General features: G+C 37.9%; 1 protein-coding gene across 1 annotated transcript; it reads right to left on the reverse strand.

Annotated features, from left to right (window-relative positions):
- Window positions 1-803: 803 nt before the first annotated feature.
- Window positions 804-12,188, reverse strand: LOC307138455 (nucleoporin SEH1-like). The gene is made up of 8 exons (XM_079836763.1): window positions 11,859-12,188; window positions 11,671-11,721; window positions 9,250-9,396; window positions 8,468-8,679; window positions 6,510-6,608; window positions 6,165-6,305; window positions 4,999-5,153; window positions 804-1,581 (listed from the first exon to the last, which is right to left on the reverse strand). Exons 1-8 carry the CDS (start codon window positions 11,967-11,969, stop codon window positions 1,433-1,435), a joined length of 1,065 nt encoding a protein of 354 aa, XP_079692889.1. The 5' UTR covers window positions 11,970-12,188; the 3' UTR covers window positions 804-1,432.
- Window positions 12,189-13,269: the final 1,081 nt, after the last annotated feature.

Genomic DNA, 13,269 nt, shown 5'->3' on the forward strand with positions numbered 1-13,269 from the left:
GTCAATCACCCTGTTGGTGTTTTGAACGAAGAAGCTGTTTGTTTCAAACATTTTTAATACATAAATGGGTTCTAAATAGTGTTGTAACATGTATACTTTAGGCATAGTATTTATAGGAGAGCAGATAATTTCTGAATGCATAAAGACTTCAATTGGTTGTATAGATCTTAAAATCAAACTATTAAAAGCCTGATTTTTTAATTAAATAATATTTTGTGATTAAAAATAACGTTCTTTATAACCTAACACGAGAATCTAACTCTGAATCTATGGAGCAGATCCACAGAACAGCTGAGACTGAGCAGCTGTGTGGGATCCTTACATGACAGTTGCTTACTAAACACGTTCATTGTAAATCACCAAACGGCACATTTAAATAGCCTGATCAAATTAAGACTGGAAATCAATACTGTCATATAAGGCCATAAACAAAATTCCTGAATACAAGAAAATATATCTGCATATCATACACCATAACAAAATTACAGTTGTAGTAGAAGATATTTCTTTGGATTACTAAGATATACATTTTAATGTCAGTAACGTCACCTGATCAGTGTTTTTTTTTTCTGTGTAATTTGCCATTTCACAAAAAAAAAAAATCAACTTCTGTTGAAGTCTTAAAACTGGAAATTAATACAACTTGCCCCTTTTTAATTAAAAAAATAAATATATACATAAAGGTATTCATAAGCATATAAAGGAACCAGTGACTTCCAAACAAATAATTCTTTTTTTTTAAATTAAATTTAATCGTGAATTCTTTTTTGTGTTACTTTTTTCTTTATTTATTATTTATTTTTAAACTTATTTTAATTTTAACTTATTCCCTAAATTGTTTTTATATTTATGTAGGTCTTTCTTTACAGAAACTTTTGGCCATAAAACATAGAAAATACTAAATCATCATAAATACAGATTATGACAACTCTCAGTATATCTTTGTCAACACGCATGATTTTAATAAAAAAAAGCTAAATTTGTGCATACTTCATATATACCAGCGACTTAAACTATGACATTTTTTATTCTCATTCAAAAACACAAGAGTGAAGTCAATTAGACCAAAATTGTATAATCATGATGTGACAAAATAGAATAGAAAAAGAAATCAAAAGTATAACCCTATATAGAAAGACAGTCCCTTTTGTGGTCAAGGCATTTTCATCCATTCAAAGTTGACTCATTACAACATAATTCTGAAAACCATGTTTTTTACAGTCTGCATTCAGAGTAAAACAAAATACTACAGACAGAAAGAAAAGTAAACTTGGAAATCATTCCTTGAAGGCAGTTCAAAATAATGGACCCATGTTAAGTGCCAGTCTTGTCGCATGTCCAGCAAGCACAATCAGTTGTTCTCAGTGTGAAGTCCCGTATCATAGAAGTGCTCAGCTCCAGATTTCCTCAGGGTGGTCCTGTAGAATGGCATCTATCTTCCAGTGGCCCCGTTTAGAGCACTCTGTCCAGCAGCAGAGCCCAGGACGGCACTCAGAGCACCAGGATGACCAGATGACCCATATACTGGACTGCCATCTCCCTTTAGAATACCTGTGCATTTCCAATTGTACATGTAGTTTGCTGGAGAAACATAAACAAATAAATACAATTAAAACAGTTAGTTACCATGAAATCAAAATGGAAAATTATTGTTTGTTATGCAATATAGCAGTAATTATAAATAATTTTTCTGTGCACATCATTATTTTTCTTTTTTTAATGAATGTGCACCTGTAATCTTTAAACGCCCCATGGCATGAAAATTTCATTTTATGAGGTTTTTTAACATTAATATGAGTTCCCCTAGCCTGTATATTGTCCCCAAGTGGCTAGAAATTTTGATGGGTGTAAACCGAGTACTGGCTGTCTTTCTCTGCCTTTGAGAAAATGACAGCTCAGACAAGCTGATCTTGAATGTTCCTGTTATGACGTCATACCAGGAAAGGTTACCTCCCCTTCCTCTGCTTTGCCCGCCCAGAGCACTCGGAGAAAATGGATTCAGTTTGTCAGCACAGGCTTTACAAACAGACTTAACAATATGGATTCGACAGCACCGCGACAAACAGTGAGTAACAGTGTTCATTAATGCCCGATCTGTGATCAGTGATTTCTGATGTGTAGCTAATCATTCAAGTTCACTCAGACATTCTTTTTAGATCGTTTAATGATCGCCGTCTTGATGCCCTAAGCGCAATGCATCAGTGAATCAAGCCAGTGACTAAAACGGTCGTTTCTGTTAGTAGCATGAAACAAATCCATTTTTAAGTGATTAAACTACAGAGAGCGATCAAAGAACACTCTTTATAATGTTCAGATCTGTCAATCACACGTCGCGAGTGTATCTGCACACTTGCCCAAACTGCCGTTATAATGAATGACGCTGTTATGCAGCACAGCGAAGGTCTTACTGTATTCATATCGACGCCGTGTTTGCGGTTAGTTGTGGTGAAAGCATTTTGTCAGAGAAAACGCGTTGCAATGAGGAGATCACTTAGGGCTGTGCAATTAATCGAATTTCGATTTCGATTTTGCCTCCCAACGATCACCAAAATAGTACAATCGAGAAAAAACGATTATTTTGCCTTGCGTTGTGAATGAAACGCGCATGCGCTCATCCGCCCCTCCCGAACCCACAAATCTCTCTCAGGTCGTGAGTCTCGTGTGCATATCATCCGCTGGAATTTAAAAACTCGGCGCGAGTAAAGATGGCAGAAGGAGGGCAGTTACAGCAGCGTTTGGTGAGCAAAAAAGGCAAAACCAACTCCGTTGTCTGGGAACAGTTTGGCTTCGAGGAATCAGACGACGAGCAGAAACATGCTAAGATTTGCTACATGGTAGTGGCTGCAACGCAAGGGAACACCACGAATTTGTTTAACCACTTGAAAATTAAACAGTGACCTATGACAATCTAATAAAGAAACAAAAACTGACGAGAGCAGGGGAGCCGTGTAAACGTCCTTTTTTTCCTTCATATTTTTCAAATAATTCTCTCTTTGTAAACTTTGTTCAATGCATGCGAGATTGCGAGTGCTGCCATATTTTCGAATATGACCAGTCGTTTTCACCGTCATCACCCGGGTTTAGTGCTTTAGGTTTAGAATGAGAAGCCGCGCACGCTGTGAGAAATGTGTCTCTGTGTCATCCGAGAGCGCGCACACGTCTCTCAGCGCGCAAATATTGAGTTCTCTTTCAAGTCTTGCTCTTAAACGGACAAACTCACGCAAAACGTATGTCAACATGTCCATCTTGATGAGTATCTTAGCAGACATAGTCTCTATATACCTTAAGTGAACTTTATACAGTCGATAAAGAAGACGAGAGGTCTTAAAGGGGCAGTAGCTTTTACTGCAGTCTGTTTAATGTCAAACAACAAAAGACAAGGACATCACTCACCGCTCTTGATTGAATAGCTTTTGTAAGTTTAATAGGATTAATCTTTAATTTATGCACTCAAATATGCAATATGCAATGTTATTTTACATTTGATACATTTCTGTACCTGAAAACTAATGTTAGACGTACATGAAAAGCATAGTCGAACCATATTGTTGATCTTATTTATTTGTGGTTATCATTTTTACGTGAATACTTTTATACTTTGATTCGAATATATGTTATATTATTTATTTTAATAATTCAAAAAGTACAACAAATGTTACAATTTCAATTGAATTGTTGAAAGGTGTATTTTTAATAAATACAACACATTCCCAAAGTCATGTGAAATAATCGTGTTACATAATCGTGATTTCAATATTGACCAAAATAATCGTGATTATGATTTTTTCCATAATCGAGCAGCCCTAAGATCACTGCATTCATGCGATCAACAGACTGCCTGTCTACTCAATGCTCATCACTGCAGCCTTTCATGTGATAGGAATATATCATAAAATAATGCTATAATCCACACTTTTGACGATTTGTTCATCTCGACGACTGTGTTACAAAGTTCATAGAATAAGGTGGAAGAAGACAGAGTCGACGTGACTGGGACTGTTTATTCAGAACTCTCAGCTACAAACAAAATAAGCTTGCGCTAACAGCACAGCGCTCTCAACAACTCGGAACAATAAAACTTCCTCCAGCTCTCCCTGGTTCACGAGTGCCAAGTCAGTCTCTCTCTTTAATGCATGCGGTTCGGATTTAGGAACATCAAAATGACTGCTGTGTTCGTTATTACACCCAACAACACAACACCACAATCGCTTAGACGCCATTCTGCTCCAGCGTATCAACAATGGCGGACTGATGACAGCTCGCTCAGGGCGGGTCTGTGTTGAAACGCTGCTGTCAATCAACAATCTTAGGAGGGGCGTACACCGTGTAACGTCACACGATCAGACGGCTCGATTTGAGACAGGGGAAAATATATAAGGAGATTAAAAAAAAACACTGGATGTATTTTTATCATTATAGGATGGTTGTGTACAGGCACTGCCAACACACATTTCCGTATAATCAACTTGTAAAAGTGCATGTACCATTCTATGACCCCTTTAAGTCAAATATCAGATTTATAGATTATAATTTAGCATATCCTGTCGCCGACTATGTTCCCCTCCAGTGGGCATAGTTCTGTGTAATATAACATGTCGCGCTCTGTCTCAATTGCCTGTATCCACTTTTGTGTCCTTAAATGCCGGTTTTTATGTCAACAGCTTATAAAGCTGTGTTTTTGGTTCTGGGTTTTTTAGCTTGTTTGCTGTGCACACGCTCTGTTCTGTAAGACATTTTTGTTCTGTTCCCCACCCGGTGAGCGTGGTTATCAGATTTTGACACGTCGCATGTCTTTATAGCAAACAACAACCATCCAATCAATTCCTGATGGACAAAATCAAGACCTGCCCAATATTTTCTTTTTCTAGTTTGAGAAGCCTTTTCACTTGTATATACACATCACAATAGAGAAGAAAATACTTCTGTTGTATGCTTTAATATCATTCTGGTAGTTGAATATATGAGGATTGTGATTATAAATTCTTTTATAACACTCACCTTTCCAGAGTCTCACACAGCCATCGTCACCAGAGGAGGCCAGAATTGTGCTGGTGATGTTCCAACTGACGCGCCACACCTGAGAGTTATGACTGTCAAACTGGGCCAGCACCTGCACCTCGAATTTAGTGGGCGCTGATGAGGAGCTGTCCTTTCTGTTAGTCAAAAAGAGGCATGCAAATTGTGGTAAATCTATAAACCTTAATCACAGCAGCGCCATCTTTGATTTTTAATGAGAATGAAAGCGAGGCTGTGAGGGATAGCCATCTCTTTAGTGGGTTGAACTGTTTTTGGATTGTCCTGCTGAAGAAACGCTGAAAAAATATGTTTCACAGAAATTTCACTAGACCAAAAAAAAAACTCCAGACAACATGAGTTGAGGAAAATTACAATTGCAAAATTCTTTGTGCCAATTGCAAAAGTCTTTGTGCTAAGCTAGGCTAGCGGTGATTTATGGCACGCACGGAGACGAGAATGGTATGTATGGATCTAACTCTGGGGGATACGGTGAATAAGCTAAAGTCCCAAAAAGTCAGCGTGTTCCTTTAAAGAACCCTAACATCAGGACTGCAATGCTCAAAAATAAATAAATACATAAACAGATATCTAAAGTTGCCTTTCCACTATCTCTAACAAACGACATGCTAAAGACCGATAGTCAATCATTTTCAATGAAGAGTAGGACAGGAGATACGTGGAGTTCTGACCATATGCGTAAATTTTGGATCCGATTGGAGCTTCAGATGCATTGATATATTTGTACTTCTGTGGCTAGACCGTATGCAACCATCCAATGTGATGTATTCTAATCAAAACTATGAAACTGAGATCACACATGAGATCACAGCAAAAAACAATCACAAGAAAACCTACTGTTTCCCTTTCAGACATATCGGGGAGCCATTTGTTTAGTGTGGATATATTCATTGAAATTGTTGATTTTGCAATGGTGAAAAAGTTGAGGATAACGGTTGCTTTACTACCACTAGAGGGTGAAATGCGACAATCGTATGCTAATGTTGGAGATGGTGGAAAGGCGCTTTTAGAATTATCATATAGATGCACTGATGTACAGGGCTTAAACAGTAAAGAAAAATGCATGCCATCATTACACAAGATATATTTCCAATTCTACTGTAATACTCATTCGGCTTCATTTCACTCACCGAAGTGGAACCAGTTTGAAGATGCGAACGTCTTTGGTAGCAATAGCAAGTACATGGAAAGACCGGCCCAGATTTGGAGCAAATGCAATATCATGTACCGGATCTGTAACTGTCATCAGTGTCTCCGCTTTGGCATATTTCCTACAACCATAAAAACAGATAAATATATATAAAGATTCAAATGTGTGTAAAAAAGATAGCTGTTAGTCAGCTGTTTCCCACCATTCTATATCCAACAGCTAAATCCTTAACTTCAAAATGATTTCAAAATGTGTGAAATGTTGCTGTTCCTCAGATTTTGTTGAATAAGTGTGAACTAGCATATAAAGTGATTTGAAGGCAAACCTTGTAACGTCATTATACTCGTATATCTGAACCTTGCCACCATACGTCGCATTGCTGTCATCACTTCCCACTGCAATCATAGGGGCGTGAGCTCGAGAACTGTGAAGACACAAGAAAAAAATATTTTTCTTAAAGGGATAGTTCACCCAAAATGAAAATTCTGTCGTCATTTATTCACCCTCAAGTTGTTCCAAAGCTTTATGAAATACTTTTTTCTGCTGATTGCTGAACACAAAATAAGATATTTTTAAGAATATGGGTAACCAAATAGTTGATGGGCCCCATTGACTCCCATAATATTTTTTTCCCCCATACTATGGAAGTCCATGGGTCCCATCAACCTGAGGTTGAGTAAAAAACAGAATTTTCATTTTTGGCCAAACTATCTCTTTAAGTAATGTGCATTTATTGATTCAGTTTGCTAGGGCAATACAGTCTCAAAGCCTGAGAGGTCTTGAAAGCAAAAAGAATCTTGTTGCAAATGTTGTCAACAGAAACGTCAAACTTAATAGATGTTATGCAACACATCTATGCTATTTGCAGTCACAGATCTAATGAGAAGACAAAGGTTTAACCCTTTTGTGAAAGTTTACAACGATCAATTATCTGAGACTTTCAGATTTAGGATACATTAAGTTACAAAATGTGCACATCTATAAATAGGTCCCTTTTTGATGAAGCAGAAAATGGACAGAATCCCATCATAAAAATGGAATTCACTCACGGAATATCACAGAATTTGACACGTTTTGGCTGTACACTTGATTAAATCTCGATATGAACAACTTAAGACTGCTAGTGAAATCTGTTTTGAGATCTGTTTCTGTGTGAAGGAATAGCTCCATTTCGTCTTCTATACATACTCAAGCATGTGAGACGCTTTCAGTCTTTTTAGTGTCTTCAGTCTAGAGCTTAGATTGGGCTCAAAAAAAATCGAGCCCGGCCCGGCCCAACACATTAACTGTAATGACCTCGAGCCCGATTTAAACCCGACCATTTTTTTATACGTTCTGACGAGAACGAGCCTGTAATGCGCGAAACGGACCGGTGTGTAACCTACTATACTTATTGTAGCCATTAAACAATATATTTTGTTTCATATTTATGTTCAAATATTATAATGCTATTTTTAAATTTCATCTAATTATGAAAAGCGCAAAGATGCGAGTGGGTCAGAAATGATTTTGGTGGTTATTATATTTTGTTTAATATTAAGTTTTGTTTTGTAGAAAGCCTTTCTTTAAAGTGAATTTCGTTTTCTATAAATTGTATATTAATTTTAATCAAGGTTTCGTCAGCCAATTGCCTGGATTTAATAAATAAGAAGCAAATAGACTATAGCAGACTATAATCGTGACATGAAGGTGCGGGAGCGATCACTTTCATTGCACATGAACTGGAGCGCGTCTCATAAATAAAACCCAAACTCCGCAGGCTACTTGCCTCACAGACATGAGAAATATTTGTATAGGAAGCTTGAAATGTCCACTATTAAACGAAACATATATGAGGACATGAACATCACAAGCATTTAATTAGAGGAATTGTCATATTAAACACACACAAAAAAGGTCTTCACAACAACCTGCCAAAATATCAGTTTAACTTAAAATTGTGTAAGAAATATATTACTATTGTAAAGTAGAACGTACCTCACAAAGTAATAATAATAGTAGGGGTGTCAAAAGTAACACACGTGACTAATTTCTTCAGTTAAACATTTTTAAATTATATTTAACAATTAACGCAGCATCCATTTTTTTCAGTCATCATTTGGCTAGAGTTACATTATATGAGCACGCTCTTATTCATGCAAATGCTTTTAAACCACGACAAGAAAAAAGAGAACTCAGTGCGGTTCTGCCGTGCATGCTGTCTGTTAATCTCCTGACTGTGTGACACACACATGACTATGACTATGTTGTAGCTATGTTTATCTATCATTTGTGCGTCCTCACCTGGAAGGGTTCCACGAGATGCAGGAGCAGGAGAGTTTGGACGAGATCTCGTGCTGCAGGGACCACTGGCTCAGGTTCATCACGTCAGGGGCCTCGTAGATTCGCACCACCCCGTCTGCAGAACATGTGGTCAGCATCAAGCCCATGTGCTTCGGGGCAAACTTCACATCGGTCACAGATGTCCGACTGTCCACAAGTGTGGTTCTCTTTATCTGATGTGAGAACAGGGGAGACATAAATGCTGACTATTTCTGTTCTAAAGTTTAGAACAGAATAACTGATTCTCTGCTATGTTTACACCTTGTTTTGCAACATGGAAGTAATCTATTTCCTGTGAATGTGCGAGACTTCTCATTCATTAGACTAGAACAAAATGCAGTACAACTTTTTACACTGCAAACGAGTGCGTTTATGATTATGATAATAAATTAAAATAATAAAATAAATACCACATTGCAATGTCAAGCAGCCTAACAGACTGTTTTTTACAACCAAAATAACTGACACCGGAAGCCTCGCACATTCAAGTTACAAATGGCTCTCGTTAAAAATAAGGTGGTGCTTATATTTGGAAGTTTACTGCCAAATATAAGCAGTACAACACAAGTAGTATGTGTCTTAACTCCTGGAAGTCCAATCAGAATCAAAGAGGGAATATATACACACACTATTTAAGCATATATATAAATATTAACCTCAATCAATTCCAACATATTCTAAAACAACTTTGGAAAATCAACTGATTTAAAACAAAAGTCCATACTAGAAGGAATCTCATTTACCCAGTGGCTTTGCCCTCGTTGTTTGTCATTGGACTCTCCAACTATCTCCTCCCATACTATAGCAGTACGGTCAAAGGAGCAGGATGCCAACACCTGTCCAAACTCTGGATGGGCCCAGGTCACTCGCCAAACTGAGCCACTGTGAGTCTACAAAACAAGAGTTTGTGTCAAATCAAATCACAGCCCAAAACCTAATAAACCCCTTTAACAACCAATACTGCAAGTCTACAACAATCCATGATGGCAAAATCAATTCAGTAAACCATCTGAATATGAGAACACGTTTAATAAAGATTTGGGATGATAAAGATTTGGCAGTGGTTCTCAACCTTTTTGACCCGAAGGCCCCACAGTGTCCAACACAATATTTGAAGGACACCCCCATTTTATATTTTTCAGTTGTAATTATGCCAAAGCTGCTTGTTTTCCTTAACATGTTTATTATTAATAGAAATTGAAAGTGTTGATATATTACAGTCACCATGAAATCAAAATGGACTTTTATATGTAATATTGCAGTATTTATTATAAATTATTTATACATGCACATCATTTTAGATTCAGGTGGTATCCTAATATTGTCTGATGTAGTGTTTGCTGACTCAAGGGCGGGACAACCAGTCACTCACACGAGATCACAGGAAGAGCAAACCACAACCACCCAATCAATTCCCAATGGACAAAATCAAGTACCACGCTACATTTTTTCTTGTTCATGAAGCCGTTTCACTCGGATGTCTCACAATAGGGAAGAAAAGACTTTCGCAACTTCCATTTCACGCCATCTTTAAGAGGATCTATTGTTTTTTTTTTTTTTTTTTTTTACATATTTTCAACTTTCTTTAGTGTATAAAGTAGCTATTTGAGCATGAAAAAGACACAAAGCCACTCCAAAGGGACTTTTTATATCAGTAAGCCAAGCACGGTTTCTGAACTTGCTGAAATGCCACAACTGTAGTTCCTAGTTTTCTTCCGGAAACCAAAAAAAAAAAAGGGGCGAGGCCTGGTTGAATTGCATTAGTAGTGTGTTGAAACTCACAGTTATTGTAAATGGTGTGAAATTTCCAAAACGCATCCAATGTTTACATCCATTCCTCCAATGACATTCATTAAAAAAAGTCTCCTTCCCTGCGTAACACTTTTTTTTTTGGTAACCTTGCAGGCTTGCCTTCAATTAATCACACCCACGTCTGATGCATATGGCACATTTAAAGATGCTGTATGTACGTTTTTGACTGTACTAAAGCATAAAAAAACAATGTTTACAGATATTTAGCCGAGTTCACATCCTCGTTTCTCTGAAAAACAATGCTACAGCCAGTTATTTTACTTTGAAATGTGCATTCCGTGTCAGAATGTCTGTTTTTGGTCTGTGCGATAACGCACGTTGCCAATTTACCCAATAGTATTTCGACACCACAGGTTGCCAGTTGGCAGAAAACACAGAGTATTGCTGTCATGGAAGCCAGCAAACAAACCGGGTCAGCGATTGCAGATTCTACCAGACATAAAAAGCCTCGGCATCCATCAAAAAATCTTTATGAACGGTAAGTCTCCTCACCTTCCATTATCAATTGCACTCGTTCCTGTTGCCTGTCCTCAAACTGGCAACCCATGTGGGCGTCAAGAGGAGGGAGCGAGGCAAACAATCTTATGAATTTGGACTGCAGTACCAATTTCAACCACTAGCTGTCATTGTTACATACAGCACCTTTAACTGGAAACACTTCAGGACTTTTAAAGTCATTATTTGATTAGTTGAATTCTACAGAAGGTACGCAAGACGTGTTTGTGTTCTTTAAGCCAAACCCCCTAATGGAAGAAGAATGCTGTCGTGTTTACAACTGTCACAATGAGCTCTTATCAGGATCAACTAAATACTGGATTTTCAAAAGTGTGTTAAGTATGTGAGGTTCACGGATAGACCGTTTAAAATACGTCCAAGAGTTTTACACACCGGTCTGTTATTGTAGGGACATCAACCCCTAAGCATGACACAGAACAAAGCAAACTGTGATTGGTTGCTTTAGTTTACATGTCAGTCAGACGGCCTCTGGGCGGTCATTGGCAAATGAAAGCTGCTATGGAGTCCAGACCTTCTGCCGGTCTGGCTACGCAAGACTAGCCTTCAAGTGGCTTTGGAGAAGACTAGGAAGAGAGGTGCTGCAACAATGTAAAATATGTGAAAAGGCATGTTTTTAAACATTCAATCAAAAACTAAATCAAGACTATGTAAAAAGGCATAATAGGTCCTTTTTAAATGGGGAACATGATTCCAATCATACGTTTTAGCATTTTGATTAAGAGTATTTTAATTTAATTTAAATACTTCATTCTTTAGCCCCCTTGGATGTTTGCTGAGGCCCCCCTAATGGGACCTGGACCCTTGGTTGAGAACCACTTTCTTAAAGGTATACCTACTTTCCAGCTAGCTGTGCAGCTCCATTCTCCATTCTCCCCCTTGTCCCACACCTAAGAGAGATATAAAATCAATACAAAAAAAACGCACAAATGGCACACTTCTTGTCATATAACTTAGGCTACTCGTTGACCACATCGATTACATTGCAAACCAAGTTTAGCAGGCCATGGTGTGAGAAATCATTCACCTTAATGCTTTGGTCGCTGGAGCACGTCGCCATTCTCCGCCCGTGAAAATCATACGAAACATCGTGGATCAGATCTTTATGATCTGCTGCGATGCTGCGCGCTACAAACATGCTGTTATTTACTTGATCCTTCCTGGCACGCGGGAAGTAAACACGCACTTCCCCACTTTTCAAACGCAAGGTTACCACCGGTCCAATCCCTTTTTTTTTTTTTAACAGTCTATGGTCCAATCACGTTTGACATGAGAAGCATGCGTTCTAAGATCTTTATAAAATAAGCCCAGTTTAAGTCTTTAAGAGGATGATGTGAAGATCAGCTCAAATCTGAGCATGCGCAGTAAGGCCATCCTGCATTTCAGTTAAATAGCGCCCTCTAGTGGACATGATCGTGACCGTACAATACAAGACAGGAAACCATGAATGTTTGATATTTGCATTTATTCAGCAGTAAAACAGCAAAGTTTGTGTTAAGAAAAATACGCATTCATAAAATATTCTTCTGTGATCTCTCCTTTTTGGATGAACAAAAACAACTAGAAAAACTACCCACACGTGCTATGGAATGAAGGCAGCGGTTTAAGATCATTCAAAACACCAAAATGAAGTGTAACAGTACATGAACAAATGTAAACATGAAAGAAAAGCTTAAGCTAACAATTAGGAAGTTGAAAAATCAAAATACACCCATCATCTGGGCAATGAGAAGTATAGTAAGCAAGAGAAGAGCGAGGGACAACTGAACTGCCAGGCCAGAGTTGCAGAAGTCTTCCTCACAACACTTGGTCGTCATGGTGTACAAGGTCCTATTGGCAAGAAACTCTACATATGTTGTCTTGTTGCATGCCTCCATGGGAAGACAACCCATCACTTTTATATCCAGGACAGAAGCTGAAAACCCAAATGGGAGAATTAGATTAGCCAGAGTAAAAAAGGGAGACACGTTTTGCCAAGATGATACTCCAAAAACTGGATGTTGGCATCACATTTACCTGCTTTACCAGTTCCCACATAACACAACTCATCAGAAGTGCAGTTTGTCTTTGTAGTGTAACACAGATCCCAGAATCCAAGATCACACCGAAAGCACTCAAGTGTTTGTCCTGAAAGCAAAAACGATTGCTTTAAATGGCATATGTTATAATGGCACAAATGTTTTTAGTTTCCATGTTAGATAACAACTGCGTTTAATATTTTCAAATGCTACCAAACACTCATATTGCACATAGACAAGTTAATAGGCTAATAATTGGTATGTTTTTTAAAATCCAGTAGACCTATGGAAACAGGCAGTTCAATTGATTCGTTTTTGGTTTAAACAAAAGCACATTAACAATACATAGCATAGACTGTAAGCTACTTCTCAAATTAAATACTTACCCAAACAACACAAAGACATCAAAATCACAGAGGC

This window comes from Gobio gobio (assembly GCF_949357685.1).
Source record: "Gobio gobio genome assembly, chromosome: 15".
Taxonomy (NCBI): domain Eukaryota; kingdom Metazoa; phylum Chordata; class Actinopteri; order Cypriniformes; family Gobionidae; genus Gobio; species Gobio gobio.